This window comes from Octopus sinensis, linkage group LG1, assembly GCF_006345805.1.
Source record: "Octopus sinensis linkage group LG1, ASM634580v1, whole genome shotgun sequence".
Taxonomy (NCBI): Eukaryota; Metazoa; Mollusca; class Cephalopoda; order Octopoda; family Octopodidae; genus Octopus; species Octopus sinensis.
This window is the reverse complement of record NC_042997.1, coordinates 166,609,360-166,630,277: the sequence shown is the minus strand read 5'-3', so window position 1 is coordinate 166,630,277 and position 20,918 is coordinate 166,609,360. Positions and strand designations below refer to the sequence as shown.

At 37.6% G+C, this 20,918-nt stretch overlaps 1 protein-coding gene across 3 annotated transcripts in view; it reads right to left on the bottom strand.

The window, feature by feature from the left end:
* Window positions 1-1,826: 1,826 nt before the first annotated feature.
* The window catches only part of LOC115210211, a 49,626-nt gene continuing 30,534 nt past the window's right edge, over window positions 1,827-20,918 (bottom strand). For 2 of the 3 annotated variants that reach the window (XM_036506575.1, XM_036506580.1), the window contains exons 4-7: window positions 9,654-10,047; window positions 5,823-5,933; window positions 2,011-2,294; window positions 1,827-1,898 (exon numbers count right to left, since the gene is read on the bottom strand). In XM_036506575.1, the coding sequence (XP_036362468.1) occupies window positions 2,022-2,294; window positions 5,823-5,933; window positions 9,654-10,047 (778 nt within the window). In that variant the 3' untranslated portion in view covers window positions 1,827-1,898; window positions 2,011-2,021. Of the gene's footprint in view, window positions 1,899-2,010; window positions 2,295-5,822; window positions 5,934-9,653; window positions 10,048-20,918 lie in introns of those variants that run through there. The other variant, XM_036506584.1, reaches the window with a different exon arrangement.

Genomic DNA, 20,918 nt, shown 5'->3' with positions numbered 1-20,918 from the left:
CGCTGGACTGGCTCCTGTGCAGGTGGCACATAAAAAGCACCATTTGAGCGTGGCCGTTGCCAGTACCACCTGACTGACCCTCGTGCCGGTGGCACATAAAAGCACCCACTACACTCTCGGAGTGGTTGGCATTAGGAAGGGCATCCAGGTGTAGAAACTCTGCCATATCAGATTGGAATCTGGTGCAGCCATCTGGTTTGCCAGTCCCTAGTCAAATCGTCCAACCCATGCTAGCATGGAAAGCAGACATTAAACATGATGATGATAATGATGAAATTTTAACAAAATCTTATATGGACCCCTAAAGGTCTTGTATACCCTGGTTGAGAACCTTTGCTTTAGATAAAAAGCATAGCAATTTGAAAGGGACCAATAAAATATATACCAGGTTGCATGTGTTAGGTCCATGGATCAGTATGATCTGTTATTTTATTTTGTCAACAAATGAGAAAGTGAGTACTCAGCATGTGTTGGTTGGAAGAAGGCATAAACTAGTTCTCTTGGGTCAAATAAAGAACATTTATTTCTTTAAACGTCTTTTACTTGTTTCAGTAACCAGTTTCAAGAATTTTAGTCTGAAGGATCAACTCCTGTACTTATTTTTTAAGCCTGGTACTTATTCTAATGATCTCTTTTGCTGGACTGCTATGTTACGGTGACATAAACTCACCAACAGCAGTTGTGGGAGACATACACACACTTAACAGGATTCCTTTAGATTCCATTACCAAATCTATACACAAGGTTCTGGTCAGCTATAGGAAAAGATACTTGCCCAAGGTGCCATGGAGTGGGACTGAGAAGCAAATTTCTTACCACACAGCCACCCTTATGCCTGCTTATAGTGCAGGCCAAACCAAGTGCATAAAATGGTCAATATACATAAGAACAACTTAACATAAAGGAAGGAAAGAATGTGAGGTGTTAGTATATTGAGATGTGGTGGATGGTCGAAATTACCCACATACTACAACTGGTATTTCTCATTCCTTCAAACAATAAAACAAAACAAAAAAAAATGTCAGTTCAAATCCCATGGCCAGCCTTCAACATTTTCTATCCAAATATTTTTAAAACCAATATTTACATTCTTATTTATAGCATTATCTGATTCACGATTCACCGTTCAAAAAAGAAAGTCATTAAAATTTTGTGAATTTTATTTCAAAAGAAATACAAAAATTGAGAATTAGGGTTTGAAACATAATTAGATGTGCAGAGCATGAGCTACATGTTTTGAAGATCATCAATGAAAGATATGTGTCAAAAGCAAAAATATCTGTCATTTCAAGGTGTTGACTTGAACCTTGAGACAATGATAGGTTCCTTTCCTATACTTTGTTTGATTTGAACACCTGTCTCCAGTGGATCTATCGATGCTAGAAATAAGTAAATAAAAATAAAACAATCAAGCATGACTCAAAATTGGTACCAGGATGGTAAAAAGCCAGGTTCTTAATTACCAGTAATGTATGCACTGTATGCATGTATGTGTGTGTGTGCATGCGCGCGCGTGCGTGTGTGTGTGCGTGCGTGCGGATGGATGGATGGATGGATGCATGCATGCATGCTGGTGCGTGGCTAAGGGTTAAGATATCATGAAGTCATGAGTTTGATTACCGGCAGCGCTTTGTGTTCTTGAGCAAGACACTTTATGTCACGTTGCTCCAGTTCACTCTGCTGGCAAAAGCCCTGTAACATTCTGTGTCACGCGCACGTTAATTTCACTAGCAGGCTGTTTCAATGATTGGATCAGCTGGAACTCTCGTAGTCATAAGCAATAGAGTATTAGGTATGTACCTGTGTATGTATGTAAGTAGGTAGATAGATAGGTAAGCAGGTAGGTACGTAGGTAGGTAAATCAATTTGAATGCAAGCAATGAGGCATTATAGTTATATGCAAAAAAGTTACATTTGATATTCATGTGACATTTGTAATGAACATGACTCAAATTCAACTTGGGATTGCAGTTGTTTCGACTTACTGAATGTTAAACTATTGTTACTTTAAATAACCATGTCTACTGAGTGCTTGTATTGTTATTACGCATAGGACGTGAGTGAGGAATCCATCCAGTCAGTTTCTTGGCCTGAGGTAACATACCCCATCCTTGGTTAAAAGTATACTCTTTAGTTACACCTTTACGGTGTCTTGTGTTAGGGTTCAATCTAGAATTTCTGATATTTTTTTGATGAATATCGCTGTGAATATAGAGCACCGTCGGTTTCAACCTATGAGGGCCATGGTCCGTATACGATGGTGTTGAGTTGGTAATATGGCTGGTTTTCACAATCTGTTGGGTGAATATTTAAACAACATGTAATAAATAGTGAGCATACAGATTTCATACATCAGATACAAGGACTTAAATTTTAAAGCAGGTAAGGAAAAAAAACAGTAATAATCATGCTTCCTGGAAGTGCTATATGATTGAGATAAATGCTTTGTGAGCTAGTTATACTTTCTAGTTTCGATTCCGAGGTGTACCCATTTCTCTTTATATGTATTGCAAAAACACTCAAGAAAGAAAGATATGATGTCATAACATTTTATTTATCTATTTCACATGCATTTATATCCAATACAAATAAAATATGCAAATCTAGCGTTAGCAGTTTTGCCGATACAATGAATCAAATGACTTAAATGAACTAAAAAGTGTGTAAAGTATATTAAAGAAATGTGGCCAAAATGTGGCACTCGGTATACCAAGATCCATCCAACAACAAATCAATTTTCGAGCAGTCATATAGAAAACTATGGCAACAAAACGCCTAAAAAAAAAACAAGCTACATGCCAATAGACTGAAAAGTGCTTTAGACCAATCCGGAGCACAAGAACATGAATAGCCAGGGGAAAGAAATTCGGAGCAACAGACTCATTACAGAAGATAAGACCAGAAAATACTCCACAACTAGCCTAACGAGTGACGAACTCAAATACTGATTTACTCTGCCTGTGGGTTTTTTTTAAATAAAAATAGTCGACATGTACTCAGAAATCAGTTACTAGTTGATGACAGTGACCCACTTCGATGTAAAGGAGAAAACCAATCCAGAGGTTGTAGAAACAATAATTAGTCAGGGTCAGTGGATGGAACTACTAATCCAAACGGCTCACCAGAGTATGGAAGCCATCCTGCTTCTGATTATTCTTGCAGACGGTACAAAATTACACTCAACGGTCAAGGACAGAAGATTAGGATATCATTTGCCATAAAACATTAATGGAACACATACATGAAAATGCTAGTATTACACGCGATAAAAATCTTCCATCACACGTAAAAAGTATCCAATTTTGCAACGCACATACAACACTTTAAAAAGTAAATGCCCTAAACAAATTCCCTAGGAGAATTTAATAATAACGAACAATAGACCATTTAAAGAACTGTTCGTGTAAATACCCACATCTAACATGAAGGACAAAATACCTGTTCCTCCACAGAAATAGAGTAAACGTTTATTTTCATTCTCTTTCTCTCTCATCCAACATCACTATACTTAGAAGGACAGTGTGAATGCATGTGGTCTGGAGTCCTTGGAAACAGGGCCACCTGCTGAACAGCCTCAGAGATGTATTGCCTATCAGTGAGACCAGATTTTCCGATGCACAAGCCCTTATTCCCATTTTCGATGGATACGGGGTATATTTATCTCCACGTTGACTGGGAATAGGAGAGACAACTGTAGTATTATTTTGGAAAGTTTTGGATCTCATGTTACGGACCATCTTCTTGGACCTAGAAAGATGGTCCTGAGTGTGAACAGTAACGAAGAGGGTGCTTTCCGACTAGTGACTGTTTATGCTCCGACAGAATCAGGACAGCTAGATTTCTTCAGACGTCTGGAACTTTACCTGGGAACATTATAATTTTTAGTGACTAGAAAACTATCTTGAATATCCGTTTGGGATGTGTGGGGCTAGCTGATAGGAGTGGGAAGTGCAAAAGCCTTACAAATCTGCTCAGGTGTTTCCGAGTGTGCCAATGCGTATATGGATGCATCGTATCAGCTCATCTGAGTCATATCTAGGTGGATTATTCTATAGGCTAGTAGATCAGGATAGTATAAGTTGTTCGCTTTTTTAAATCGTTAACTAGAATAGACCACAGATTTTGCAGGCAGGGACTCTGTTAATGGAAAGTGAATGCGTCATTCCCGGCTGTGTACTTACAGAGACCAAATTAGCAAATTGGTTAAGTGGGCATTGGCGGGGTCTGTCGTCAACAACAAATGGTAATTTGCCCGGAAACGGGCGATTAGAGTAGAATCGCATTATTTTAGCCTTCAAATGACGCCACCCCGCTGGCTAAGCGAGAAGGCCAACAGAAGAAAGAGTGGAGCTTTAGGTGTTTTCACTCAATAAACACTCACAACGCCCAGTCTGAGAATCGAGACCGCGATCCTACAACCGCGAGTCCGCTGCCCTGACCACTAGGCCATTGCCCCTCCACCAATTGAAAGTAGAAAAGTCTAATTGATTGCTTATAAAACGCGAAAAATTGGAGTGGGGTGGGTTACATCTAAAACCTTATCTAACATTTCTCATCCAACTTTAAAAAAATAAGTTCAATTTTTGAGATAAAATTATTTGCAAAGAACATGCTCTATGTTATTCTCTTGCATTGTTTTTTCACCCCTGAGTTTCAACTCTTTTTGTGTCAGTTTTTGAGAGAGGAAAGATTTCACTAAGCATTTTTGCGCCTTTATTGAGTAGCAGTTTCTGTTTGCCTGTCCATGGGGTGATTAAAACTTCCATTTATATTTTTATTCGAAACTAATGTTGCTTATCCCGCAGTTCTTACCACTACGCCAGTGAAAATCGAAATAAAATTCGTAAAGCAAGTCATCAAATGCTAAAACCAAAGAACTGTTTATTGCTTAAATATCACTTGCAATATTCACTTTGGAGATAAAACAGCGTTCAGTCTGACGTATAGGTGTCAACATGAGGTATGTACGATGGAAGAGTACATTGTGCTTATCCTAATGTGAATGTGTTTGAGTGCAAAAAGTTTAAGGTTAATTTTGATGTCCGATTCCACTGGAAGTTGCATATATTGGCCTCATGACAATTTTGAAAAGGTTCACTGTATTAAGATTCACTATCAATCAATTTTCCTTATTTAGAAGAAACAATCAACAGTTTTAACGTCTCAGGAATCTTTAATGCCCTAACCAAAAGTAACAACCCCATACAATCACCAAACATCTCCACAACTTAACACCGTCCAAGTTAGCCCTCTTCACCTATACAAACCGTCCAATGGACGGGGAGGGGCGTTTGCTATTATGATATATAAAACATTTATACAGGGATGCATATATGCGCACATACATGCATATGGGATCTTTTCGGTTTGAACGGCAGTTTTTAACATAATTTCTAGGTAACTAAAAAATTTTAAACTTCGTATACTGGTAGAATGTGTTTATAAAACATCTTTTTCTCTTGGCTTTATTGAGAAAATACTATAGTTTGTAAGATATTTGTTGTTCTTTTTCTGCAATTTCTGCAATTTCAACCAATCAAATACGTCTATTAATGTAAAAAACATTCTGTGCCGTATGAATATGTCCTTCGTTTAAGAAACAGGTTGGGTTTATTTAGATTTGTGAAGAAAAAAAGATACCCTTCCCCCCACCCCTAACCCTAAAACAGATTGAAATGCAATAGATCGATGCTGGGGTCATAATTATGGGTGACAATTTCACATGACACCGCTAGAAAAAAACTGCCGTTCAAACCGAAAAGATCCTGCATATGTTTAAACATACAAGGAGAAATAAAGAAATAAAAAGAGAATATTATTACCTGTTGTTCATGTTTATCAATGTTATTTTGGTCATATGATATGATTGAAGACATACTGCTGTTCCTTTCATGCTCGTCACGTGACTCAGCAACCCATTTCCTTGTGTCTAGCTAATGAGAAAGACAACAATTAATTTTGAATTTTTGTACTGGATTTTATCACCAGTATTAACGCTATAATTATATCAAAGAATATGGTGTCGACCTTTCAACATAATAGATATAAATTAGGGCTTCACATATTTGATGTAGGGAGTTGAAAATATTTGACAAAGTGATATTATCCAAGCAATTAGTAAAATTAAACTTCCTCTAGACGGTGTTTAAAAAATATAAAACAATATGCAAAGGAGAAAACTCCAATAAAATTAGGTAGTATTAATTTTTGGACACAATAAACAATGTAGGCTGCAACCGATCTGCTGGAAGCATCAGATGTGTTTTGATTTTATTATATCTCTTCAGTGAGATATATTCCATTCCAGTCACAAGGATAAGGGTGAATATTGTGAGTGTGTGTATTTGTATATGTATAATGCAAAAAAATACAACACAAAGACGAGGTAAAAAAAAAAATAAAGTGAATTAGGTTGACACTGCTCAAGAATTGAGAGAAAAAAAAGAAAATGTCTTTTACATTTCGAGTATTTACTCTCCTTCTGAAAGACAGAATAGACAAGGAGAGAAAAGAACAGAGAAGGGAAAATGGAGAAATAGAGGATGCATTCCAGAAGTTTTCAGAATTTTTCAGGAGAGATACTTATTAATTTAAAAGCAGTAGAAGCTCTCTGAGCACCTGAGGCACGAGACGAATATCCTTTCCACATCTGTGCAAAAGTGTGTAGGTTCATAGCAGGACTGAAAAACCATATCTTGTGCTATTCATGTGAATCAGGCGATGGTATTGCTCGCTATCGAATTGCATTCGTTATGTATATATGTACACGTGTGTGTGTGTGTGGTGTGTGTGTGTGTGTGTGTGTGTGTGTGTGTGTGTGTGTGTGTGTGTGTGTGTGCGTGCGTATGTGTGTGTGTGTGTATGTACACGTGCACATGCATATATGTGTGCCTGTGTGTGTGTGTGTATACGTGTGTATAAACATTTTACAAACAACTTTTTTCAGTCCACAATATCACCTATATAGGCTCTACCCTATTCAAACTTAATATGCCAAACACACCCCTGAAATATTTTCATTCAACCTAACAGTTTCGAGTTCATCTGCAGTCAGAACTCTAGCTCTAATTAACAAGCTCAAAATCATGGACTGACATGTAGCTTGTATTGTGCAAATGACACTCTCAACTATGCTTGTTTCCAACTTCTGATCTTAATCCTAACTCTAAGATCTATCTTATGTACGAAATAACTTAGACATAGTTCTTCGATAGAAACAGAATAGTTTCTTTTATATTTGTTTGATTATTCTTCATCCATTCTGTTTTTGATATTGAGTACTTGCAGGCTTTCTGTTAATACGCTGTTCATCTCTATTGCAAGTTAGAATCACCTCGTCAGGTATCTATATTATATATATATATATATATTATATATATATATATTGGCCTGCTCGCTTAGCCAGCATATTAAAAAATACCTTTAATGGTTAAATTTATAAACAACTTATAAACAAGGGCAAAAGAAAAAATTTTCTAATGCCAAATATGCCGAAAATAGACACATCGTCAATAACCATGCCCCTGTTTATAAGCTGTTTATATATATATATGTGTGTGTGTGTGTGTGTGTGTGTGTGTGTGTGTGTGTGTGTGTGTGTGTGTGTGTGTGTGTGTGCGTGTGTGTGTGTGTGTGTGTGTATGTGTGTGTGTGTGTGTGTGTGTGTGTGTGTGTGTATACATATATATACAGGGAGAGTTTACGAAAAAAACAAAAGACGAAGACAGGTGGTGTACAAAACAAACAGATGTATTAGTATAACGCTCAGGAATAGAAAAAGTCTTTTACGTTTCGAGCCTACGCTCTTCTACAGTATGGGACACAGAAAAAACAAGGAGAGAGAAAAAAATGTGTGTAGTGGCTAACGATCTATCATGGCGTCAAATATATATATATATATATTATTTTTTCGTTGGTGAAGTAAAATAAATAAAATGTATTCGTGCATTTATTGGATCAAATTTTCTGTCTTTAATTTTTTTAATCATAGAATCCTTAACATTCTTATTTAACTGTTATTTCAATCTGTTTGGATTTCATCAGTACGATGTGGTCAGGAATCTGGGGCCTATTTAGTATTGCATTAGATTAAATTAGATTATCAACTTTAAAGAAGGAAAAAGGTAAAGACAGGTATATATAATAAAAGCATTTCTTACGGATGTCGTTATCATTCAGTTTATTATTAAAGTAAAAGGGAGAAAGAGAAAGAAACAGAGAGACAGAGACATACATATAGACAGACAGATTCTAGTAAACTTAATCTGCGATTTACATGGTAAGTTTGATAAGTGAATGAAATAAAGTATCTTATTTGCAGAACTCCATAAATATCATTATATTTTCGCTGGTTAGGTTCATACCACCTCCACTCTGATATTCTCAACTTACTGGTCTCCCTTCCTCTCATCACCCTTGTGTCTAACTTCGCCCCAGGTCCCACACTAACCATTCTGTCCAGTCTTTCTTCCCTTCTTTCATGCCTGTATCTTTCCAGCAAGCATTAATTTAGAAAAGTTCCAGAAGAACATTAATAGCATAAATCTCACTGTCTAAAGCGCCCGCACTGTCCATTCCTCTTGGGCAAGCAAGTAAAAAACAAACAAAAAATCAAATACTATTATTTTTATTAAATGGCCTGTTTTGAAGGTATAAATCACGATCGAATTAGTACTATTTCTATGATTATGCTATCAATACCCGGACAAAAAAAGTTAGTGTTGGCTACAATTAGGCAACCAATTTCTGTCACCACTACAACGATACTGGACAAATAAGGTTAAAATACAGCTATAAACATGAGTATGGTTAAATCCATTTTGCAGTCATATGAATCTGGGTTCAAGCCTCCTGTGCCTTGTGGTACATTGGATACATATCTTCTACTATAGCATCAGATTGAGCAACATGTTGGGAGTGAAATATCAATAGAATTCTGCCTAGAACAGCATTAACTTTTTTCCTTTTCCCTATAAGTAAGCACTGGTAATATATGCTGATTGACCGAAACTACTACATAATTATATTGTGGTCTGTAACGGCTAGGAATTGCCTCGACGGGCAGGTTGTAATAAATCCAAAAGCATGCGAAGTAAAGTTTGTGTTTGTGTCCTCTTCATTGTTTAGTAGTAGTAATTACAGAGAGAGATAGAATAATGTTGTAAGAGAACAGAATTAGAGCTAGAGAGAATTGTAGGGTGTTGTCTCACAGTTGCTTTCTCCCTCTGACCAAGGTTGGTCAGCCAGACCTCGTTGAGTCGTCACCAACTGTGACTAACTCCGTTGAGTCGTCACAACTGTGACGAACTGCTTTTTGCTTGGGATGTGCTTGCTTATATAAAGATCCAGAAGGATAGATATATCATCGAGAACAATAGTTTTAGTTGGTGGTCTTGTTATCTATTCTAGCTTTTGGTGAAGTAGAAGAGGTTAGAAAGGGTCAAGTGGTGAAGACATTATTTCGGCCTAGCTAAAGCCATCTGGAAAATATAAAAACTGCCGTCAGAGAAAAACCGTTGTTCCACCGTGGGAACAGTTCTGTTGCAGTGTTAATTTAAATTTGGCTATGGTGGATCGAATCCACTTCATGCATGCAAGATTCACTACAGGTCTTACACGGAGCTGTATATACTGTGGTATATAATTATACTTACAGGTATAGCATAACCAACGCAATGCCCATTGTGGTCCTTTAATATGATATGGTCCTTTCGTCTCGCTTGAGATTTCTCCATAGAAATAGTGTATAAGTGTGGCATACAAGCCATGGTTCCTCTTTCAACCATTTGCTTCGTGATGATTGGAGTCGATTCTAAACTAACTGTGGAAGAATTGATGCTGTTTGATAAAGACTTAGCGCAGTACTGTCGCCTGCATTCTTTGTTGTTACTTTTGTTGTTCGATAAAGAATTGCTACCGTTCTTTGGGTCAGGAATATTACATTTACTACTTTTTGTCTCTTTCTTTGATGCATCTTGGCGTAAATGGTGTTTAATTCTTTCCTCATTCAATTTAAACCGACGTGGGACAAATGTGCTGCTTGTTTTACTGTGAAGAAGAAATAAGATATAAAAGAAGGATTACGAATTAGTAACGTTCCTTTACGTTTTGAGTTCAAATTCAACTAAAGTCAGAACTCTTTCATTTTACCGAAGTCGTTAAAAGAAATACCAATCAAGTTCTATAACATCCACACAAATGTTAGGCCTTATGCTTGTGTTAAAATTACTACTACTACTACTACTACTACTACTACTACTACTACTACTACTACTACTACTACTACTACTACTATTATTATTATAAGGCGGCAAGCTGGCAGAATCGTTAGCATGCTGGACAAAATGCTTAGCAGTATTTCTCCTGTCAGTATGCTCTGAGTTCAAATTCCATCGAGGTCGACTTTGCCTTTTGTCCTTTCGGGGTCGGTAAATTACATACCAGTTGAGTATTACGGTTGATGTAATCGACTACCCACTCCCCACAAATTTTCAGGCCTTGTGCCTATAGTAGAAAGGATTTATTATTAATAATAGCAGTGCAAACCTCCGGTAGATACAATATCTTCAATACTATGAGACGTCTAATAATAACAATAATGGTGATGATGATGATGATGATGATGAAGGCGGCGAGCTGGCAGAATCATTAGCACGCTGGGCGAAATGCTTAGTGGTATTTCGTCTGCCGCTGCGTTCTGAGTTCAAATTCCGCCGAGGTCGACTTTACTTTTCATCCTTTCGGGGTCGATAAATTAAGTACCAGTGACGCACTGGAGTCGATGTAATCGACTTAATCCGTTTGTCTGTCCTTGTTTGTCCCCTCTATGTTTAGCCCCTTGTGTGTAGTAAAGAAATAGGTATTTCGCTCGTCGCCGAGGTCGACTTTGCCTTTCATCTTTTCAGGATCGATAAAATGAGTACCAGTTGAGTACTGGAGTCGATACAATCCACTGGTGCCCACCCACCACTTGTTAGTCCTGGTGTTATTGTTATGTATTTGTCTGAATATTCTTTAATCATACCTAATGCGCCTACTATGATAGGAATTGTTTCTGCTTTTAGATTCCACATTCGAGTTACGTCTATTTCCAGGTCTTTGTATTTTGAGAATTTCTCCATTTCTTTTAGAGAAACTTTGTCATTTGCTGGTATTGATACATCAATTAGAAAGCATTTTTTTTTTCTTCATGATCCCTGACAACTATATCTGGCCTATTGGCCTTTCTCTATCTGTGTGTATTGGCATATCCCATAGTATGGTTGCCTTCTCGTTTTCTTTGTGACCTTTTCTGGCATGTGCTTATACCATCTTTTTTCTGTTGTTATTCCATAGTGTTAGCATAGCTTCCAGTGTATGAAGGTCCCAACTCTGTCATGTCTGTGAATATATTCCTTCTTAGCCAGGACTGGGCAACCAGAGATAACATGATTTATTGTTTCTTATCCTTCTCCACATATTCTGCAGTTATTTGTTATATTTCTTTTCATTATATGGTTTTGGTAATTTCTGGCGAGGAGGCTTTGGTCTTATACCGCAATTAAAAATCCTTTAGTCTCTGCTTTGAGTCTTGAGCTTCTTAACCATTGCTGGGAGTTTTCTCTGTCTATTTCTTTTGCGTTTAGTTTAGCCCAATATTTGCCATGTGGGGGCTATTCTTGGCATCGTTTTATCAAGGTCCGTTGCTGTTCTAGTTTTAGTTTGGATTTCATTTGTTTTATAGCTTTAGTTTCTTCTTCTTCTTCTTCTTCTTCTTCTTCTTCTTCTTCTTCTTCTTCTTCTTCTTCTTCTTCTTCTTCTTCTTCTTCTTCTTCTTCTTCTTCTTCTTCTTCTTCTTCTTCTTCTTCATATTTGTTAGGTTGTATGAATCCTTGCTTGTATTTGTCAGCTTCCTTAAATACTGAAAACAGTTTTTTGTTTTGCTCGTGTTTTGCCGCTATTTGTATCAGTTTTCCTTGCTTCTGAAGTAGGTATTTTTGCAGTCGTTATTTTATAATAGTTTTCCAGCTGTATAAGGCCTCTACCACCTTCTATACGTTGTATACATAGCCTTTCTATGTCAGATTTTGGGTGGTGCATCCTAGATCCTGTCATTATTTTTCTTGCTTTCCAGTCTATTTTGGTTAGTTCATTTAGTGTCCAGTTAAGGATATTGTAGCTGTAACGGCTAGAGTGTTAATACCTATTATCTTGTTTTTAGCATTGAACTCTGTTTTCAGTATTTATCTAACTCGTCTATACTATTCTTTCGTTATTTTCTCTTTTATTTGTTTATGTGTACCGTATCTAGTTCATTGATTCCTAAATATTTGTATGTCTGGCTTTGATCTAATTCTCTTATTTCATTGGCTTTGTCTAGTGTGATGTTGCTACTCTTAACTAGTTTTCCTCTTTTCAAGGTTGCTTTGGCACATTTTTCTAAGCCAAATTTCATATTTATTTCTTTTGTAAATCCATGTACTGTCTGTTGTTTATTTTGAACAACTTACTATGTTCCATGATGACTTTGAGTAAATAGAAATAAATCAAGGGCAGTAAGTAGATGTAGAATACCATATTGAGTTATTGGTAATAAAACAGAGATCGAATTCATGTACCTAGCTCTCTCTAGTTCACGGTGGACCTTGTCGTATCAATAAGAAGTAGTTAGAGAAAAGAGGCTGATTTAAGGCGATGTTCTATTAGCGACCTCCTGTGTGTTATTTTGAAATTATGCGCAGTACTTTAGCAAAGGTGGGGTTGTTATTATTATTATTATTATATTATTATTATTATTATTATTATTATTATTATTATTATTATTATTATTATTATTATTATTATCATTAAGGAAGGTGGCGAGCTAGCAGAGTCGTTAGCACGTCGGACAATATGCTTAGTGGCATTTTGTCCGTCTTTACGTTATGAGTTCAAATTCCACTGAGGTCGATTTTGCTTTTCATCCTTTCGGGGTCGATAAGATAAATACCAGCTGATCGCAGGGGTCGATTTAATCCCCCTTCCCCAAAACTGCTGGCCTGGTGTCAAAAAATTTGAAACCATTATTATTATTATTATTATTATTAAGGCGGTGAGCTGGCAGAATTGTTAGCACTCTGGACGAAATGCTTAGCAGCATGTCGTCGGTCTTTATGTTCTGGATTCAAATTCCGCCAAGGTCGTCTTTGCCTTTTATCCTTTCAGGGCCGATGAAATAAGTACCAGTTGAAAACTGGAGTCGATGTCATCGACTAGCCTCTCCCCTTATGCTTCAGGCCTTGTACCTATAGTAGAAAGGATTATTATTATTATTATTATTATTATTATTATTATTATTATTATATATTATTATTATTATTATTATTATTATTATTATTATTATTATTATTATTATATTATTATTATTATTATTATTATTATTATATTATTATTATTATTATTATTATATTATTATTATTATTATTATTATTATTATTATTATTATTATTATTATTAAGAAAGTTGGCGAGCTGGCAGAGTCGTTATCAAGCTGGACAAAATGCTTAGCAGCATTTCGTTCATCGTTATATTCTGAGTTCAAATTCCACCGAAGTCGACTTTGCCTTTCATCCCTTTGGGGTCAATAAGATAGGTACCAGTTAATCACTGGGATCAATTTAATTGACTTATCCCCTCCCCCGAAATCGCTGGTCTTGTGCCAAAATTTGAAACCATTATTATCATGATGATGATGATGATCATCATCATCATCATTATTACCAGGGCAGTGAATAGACAAAATCGTTAGCACGTCAGACAAAACACTCTAGATTATTTGTTCCGAATCTTTACGTTCTAAACTCAAATTCCACCAACATAAGCTTTGTCTAACATCCTTCTGGGTAGGTGTGGGATGGGTGAATAAAATGAAGTACTTATCAAGTAGAAAGACCATGGTATCTATTTAGCCCCTCCCCCCACCTGGCACCTGTGCTGGTGGCACGTAAAAAGCACCCACTACACTCGCGGAGTGGTTGGCGTTAGGAAGGGCATCCAGCCGTAGAAACTCTGCCAGATCAGACTGTAGCCTGGAGCAGCCCCTGGCTTCCCAGACCCCGGTCGAACCGTCCAACCCGTGCTAGCGCGGAAAACGAACGTTAAACGATGATGATGATGATGACACTAAAACTGCTGGTCTCGTGCGTTAATCAGAAGTAAGTGTTGTCGTAACTGCTGCTGCGGCTGTTACTGGTCTTTTCTGGTCTGAACTCCACCATATTCTGCAGATTTGTGACGTTCTCATTTTAATAAATTACTGAAAATTAGCATAGCGAACTGCTTGTACCACAATCACACACTGAAAACATACATAATAGTATTTTAGCGTGGGAAGTCACTAATAATAACGTCAGCACTTCAATAATTGGACTGAATCATTAATCCAATACCCATGAAATACCTCTGTGCAATAAAAGACAATAACAGTTATCCTGTGTGAATAGCTTCATGTTCAAGATTTTATTCCAACATGTGATATATGAACACGTACAGTGAGTATACAATGTTCGATAAAGATTTCTAGGAAGAAGAAAGGTTTTGAACGACTTGCCATGTTCCATGATGACTTTGAGTAAATAAAAATAAATCAAGCTACGAGATTTGCTTTCCACGGGCACTAGACGTAGAATACCATGACGAGCTACTGGTAGGGAATCAGATATTGAATTCATATACCTAGCTCTTTCTAGGTCGCGGTGGACCTTGTCGTGTCTAGAAGAAGCAGTTAAAGAAGAGAGGCTGATTTAAGCAGGAATGCCGCTTAAAAAGGCGATGTTCTACTAGCGACCACCTGTGTGTTATTTTGAAGTTATGCGTTGTACTTTAGCAAAGATGAGGTTAATCATGTTCGCCTAGAATTTTCTGGAATCTTCTAGAATGTTTGATCAGAAGAGGTAACTGTCTTTGACTCCCAACGAATATTTTGTGGGCTTGCGAATCTGTTTAAATTAGCGTTGCCTACAATATTTAACTTTTACTATTATATCTCCTTATATTAGTTTCTTTCTATACTATTGTTTTTGTATGTTTCTTGATTATCCTAATTATATTATATACTTTGCGGCTTGCCTTAAGTGACTGAATTCACGATTTGACCTTCAGACGATAAAGGTTGTGCATCCCTGATTTAGGAGACAGTGACATACCGTTGCATAGCAGAAAGTTCATCGTGCACTACAGACAGATTTCTAAAGGCCTTTTCCGTTGATGGCTGGAGGACTGCTATATCAGAAGGGACCAGGGTACGGAACAGTAAACCTGATACTAAAAACAGAGTAAGAGATGAAGAAACAGTTGGTGCACTTGCGCTACACGCCAGCCTATAACTCATATCGATGGAAGGCGTACCAAGCGGGTACAGCACTTAAATTTTCCACCCCATCCCAGTCGTATAAGCATAGACCTAAAAGTGTGGCCCCCATAAAAGTAGAAAGGATTATTATCAGTAATAGTAAAGCGGCGTGCTGGCAGAATTGTTAGCATGCTGGACGAAATGCTAAGCGGTATTTCGCCAGTCGCTACGTTCTGAGTTCAAATTCAGCCGAGGTTGACTTTACCTTTCATATTTTCGGAATCGATAAATTAAGTACCAGTTGAGTACTGGGGTCGATGTAATCAACTATCCACCTCCCCCAAATTTCAGGCCTTGTGCCTATAATAGAAAAGAAATGCGCAGGAATGTTTAATTAATTAAAATCACCTTTGTCATGGTGTAAAAAATTATTGGTTTCAAATTTTGGCACAAGGCCAGGCATTTCAGGGGAAGGAGATAGTCGATTACATCGACCCCATTACTCGATTCGTACTTATTTTATTGACTGCTGAAACGATGAAAGGAAAAGTCGATCTCGGCGGAATTTGAACTTAGAACATAAAGACGGATGAAATGTCGTTAAGCACTTTCCCTGGCGTTTTTAACGACTCTGCCAGCTTGCCTTTTTAACGACTCAGCCAGCTTGCCTTTTAATGGTGTTAAAAATTATAAGTTTTAATGATTTTTTTTTTTTCAGAAAGGCAACTGAGAAAATTCTGAAATTCAGAGTAATCAATAATGCTGAAAAAGCAGCCAAATTTTCCTCAAGTAACACAATACCATTACATTTGATGAGTTAGTCTGAGGTTCAATATTCATGAAAATAAAATAAAATCCTGTCTTATTTGAGGCAAACCGACAACAACAACAACAACTAGAACTGCTGCTGCTGTTGCTGCTACCACTACTACTACCATTACCTCACCAAGTAATTTTGAGGAGTGTTATTACAATGCTCTTATATCGAGGAGTGTTGCCACACTTTCAATATTATATTGTTTAAAATCCTATTACAAATATATCAAGAGGGCAAATCCTTTAAGTGGTCACTCGACACACTAGAAATAACAACCAAATAGCCGTCATAATCAAACTCTAGCTTCTTAGATAAGGACGGACGTGTTGAATAATGTAATCTTTGAAATATTATGTCTGAACATAAAATGGACAGTGACGGCTTTTCACGAGTGGTTAACTTGATCGGAACAGCGTGGAGAGGGGGGGGGGTTACACAATAACAACAGCAAAAACACAGTAGTTATTGTATATTCTTTTGTCTGTTAACACTTTTCTCACTAGTGCTGTTGACGCTGATGTTGGTGCACCTTAAACTTATTGTTAAGTAAAAAAAAAATGGTACTTCACTTTGAATTACACCCACGAATGTGTGTACATGTATACACTCACGCACGCGCACATACACACACACACACACCACACACACACACACAAATACACACACGCACACATGAGCATACATACAGACATATATACATACATACATGCATACAGACAGATAGACAACAGACAGGCAGGCAGACAGGCTGACAGACAAGCAGGCCAGGAAGACATGCAAAAAGACAGACTGACAGACAGGCAAGCAGGCAAATAGATACAGTCAAACAGACAGACAGGCAAGCAGGCAGATAGACAGACAGGCTGACAGGCAGACAGGCTGACAGATAAACAGGCAGGCAGACAGGCAGGCAGACAGACAGACAAGAAGGCAGATAGACAGACAAACAGACAGACAGGCAGGCAAGCAGGCAGATAGACAGACAGACAGACAGACAGGCAGGCAGACAGGCAGACAGATAGACAGGCAGACTGGCTGACAGACAAGCAGACAGGCAGATAGGTAGACAAGCAAAAAGACAGGCAGACAGGCAAACAGGCAGGCAGATAGACAGACAGTCAAACAGACAGATAGAAAGACAGGCAGACAGACTGACAGGCAAGCAGGCAGATAGACAGACAGTCAAACAGACAGATAGAAAGACAGGCAGACAGACTGACAGATAAACAGGCAAACAGACAGGCAGACAGGCAAAAAGACATACAGACAGGCAAGCAGGCAAATAGACAGACAGTCAAACAAACAGACAGACAGACAGACAGACACAAGCAGACAGGCAAGCAGGCAGATAGACAGACAGGCAGGCAGACAGGCTGACAGACAAGCATGCAGGCAAACAGGCAGACAGGCAAAACGACAGGCAGAGAGGTAGGGGTGCAGAATGTCTCGCGGCATCTCTTCTAACTCTTTACGCTCAGAGTTCGAATTTAGTGGCAATCAACTTCACTTTTAATTCTTTCGGAGTTGGTTAAAAACAAGTTACCAATCTTGGGTGGTGTGTTGGTGGATGGGATGCTTTGGGGTGTATGTGCCGGTAGATTTGCATTCATACGGCGAAGATACATGTGCCCAGTTGTATCAGCCTTTAAGTAAAGTGACGCTGGGACGGGGGTTAAGGGGAGACTTGTTCATGGGGATAACTGCAAGTTTTCTGAATGAAAAACACCGAACCAAGGCCTGCGCATATAATAGGTACAGCATACATAGCCAACATTATGCACTTATGCATACGAGTACAAATACATATATGCATACATTTGTGCATACGTGTACACATACATATATGCATTCATACATGCTGCCGACCGCGAACACCTCTTGTGCCCATCTCCCATGGTCCTTCTTTTAGGCTTTCACTTCATACACGCCAGCTCAATTTGATTCGTTCACAGTCGAAAGACGCTTGTTGTTATTTCTTGTTTGTATTCGTAATTGTGTACCATGTTCTCTGTTTTTTTGTTTTTTTTGTCATCGTTGCCATACACCTTCGCTAGATTTCTTACAAAGGGGTCTAATGTTCTTAGCTTAGACTTGGGGGGGGGGCAACCTGATCGAACCATCTCAAGTGTAACTGCATTTGTGTGCATTCGTTCAAAATTGATTTTCAATCCTGCAGTAGTAGAGCACATTTTTTGGATATAAAGGACACTAGTGCTCTGTTGGGGTTATTAGAACTGTATGGATATATGCATCCCATGCTGGTCTCTGATATGTAGCCTGTTATGGATGACAAGTCAGGCTTTTGAAATTATAATGCAGCGACAGACTGTTCAAGCGAGGATATCTCTTGCCCCTTTCCTACGCAGAGCTTTAATAATGTCCTAGTTTTCAAGCATTACATTTCCTTGTTGGATGGGAAATTTGAATTTTCTCAAATTGGTGGCTACTTTTCTTAGTTATAGTCTTCTATTTCCCATCTTTTCAGTGCAAGATATTCCCAATGAACGGCACTGATGTTTCAGGACTTGAGATTGTTTTATTCTGATGTCACGGTCTCTCTCTCTCTCTCTCTCTCTCTTCTCTATCTCACACACACACACACCCCTCTCTCACATGCACACTCACCCCCTCTCTCTCTTAGTTTGTGCTAGGGGCACTTTCTAAGAACTAATCCTTCATAAAGTAATCTCTTTGAAAATCTAAAATCAACAAGATGGATTACATGACAGACTTATCGCATATGGTACTTGATGGAGCAAGATTTTCGTACTAAAACAGTCCGCCTTTATCCACATTTCCGTCTCAAGTGTGGTAGATTTTCAACTATTGTCTTATATATACCTTAGATACTTTTGATGAAGTCTCTCCAGTATTTTGATACGTCATCGTTACAGGGCCCATGCCCCAGATGAGTAAAGCAGAGATGTAATGATGTAAGATGGATCATGTTCGATAGAGCACCACATGAAATAAGTAGGACTTCGTACAAGTGTGTAGATGAACAAACAAATCAACAAACTTAGGTGATGAGGGAGTTTCAACTTTTCCAAGATTTTCTTATCAGTGCATTTATAGCCACCATGTCAATGGTTTTTGTTATATCAGCGAAAACTTTGTATAGGGGAAGTCTCTGCTTTGTGCACTTCTCTGTCACTAAAGATCATATCTGTGGTGCCTCTACCAGATTCTAAATTCACATTCAAACTTTGGAACAACGATGCATCATGTATATGCATATTTGCAGACATACATACATATATGTATGTAGGGGTGAGGCGTGTAGATGTTCAGATACAGTCGAGTGTCACGTATATAAAATATTAATGTGAAAAACTTCGATTAACTGCGATTTGTCATGCTATTGGTAGGGAAAATACTCGTTAAGAATAAACTTAAGACCAGTTCAAAACAAGTTTTGAGGGATATTTGAACCTGTAAAAGGCTTTCACATGGAGAAAAAAAATTTCACTTGAGACAAAAAAGTGTAAAACACTATTGTCAGTTCAGGAGCCCCCTATGGGACTGATGTATACATGCATTCCGAACTCCTAGTTCTCATCAGATCTAGACAGGGAAACTCTATGCTGACAATGGTACTTTTAGCTTTTAGTCTCAAGCGATAATTTTTTTCTCCAAGAGAAGTTGCAGTGAAAAGCTTTTTTACTAATTCAAAAACCCCTCAAACATTTTTTAACTGGTCCTTGTTTATTTTCCCCATTCTTCGTGCATCTACTCACTTATTAGGAATGTTTGAAATCAAATACCAACAAACAAGAACGATAACTCCAATAAGTGTAGTTAATCGAAAAAATAAACTATGCAGAGTGGAGTTGATCTCGTCTATACAGCCAAATAAACCTCTTTTTGGTATTCTATGACTTCCTTAACGAAGCATATTCTACTCATATATTAATACAAGGTGTGATCAATATGTAGAGGACTTTTTATTTACTAACAGCTTGAATAATTTCATTCATTATCGACTTTTGCAACTTGGGAAGAATTTGCAAGGAAGCCTTCGAAAGATATCTGATGTGGTTTGCTAGAACCATTGTGCATGCTTTTGAGGGAATTTCAGAAATTGCCAGAGCATGTTGTCATGGATATGCTCACTTTATACAGGGCCGGCATAATATCTTCCTCTTTCAAATCGAAATAATCTACCACTTTTGAATTGGAGTAATCTTCTAAATCGAAGTAAACCTCCCTGTCCAAAATTACAGTGTTAAATAACCCATCTGGCTTGTTTGCTTGCTTCATGCTCTTACTTGATGGGGTTGGGATCCTTCCAGGTTAGTGGTCCCAAAGATACCAGCGATGTCATCATGCGACCAGTACTCTCCATCGCTGACTGATCAGGTGGTGGTTAATGAGCTACTTCCTTTCCAGTTGTTCATTCAGTATTTCGCTTACTCTCTGATGGGATCCGCAATCAAACAATGATTCTACTGTGTGAAACACTAATGCTCTTTCTTTTGCAAACATGTACAAAGATCTCGGGATTGGTTTTTCCTATTTATTTATTTATTTATTTTTTTACGTCTTTAGTCTCCTTTTCCTAGCAGATATTGACTTACAGATGTTCAGTCTAAACATCTGCTGTGTTAATCTGATTGTCCTTTCATTGTAGCTTATGAATTCTCATAAATAGACACATACACACATTATATATATATAGATATATATATATATATATATATATATATATATATATATATATATATATATATATATATATATATATATATATATATATATATATATACGCGAGAAAGAAGCAACAAGAATGGATAG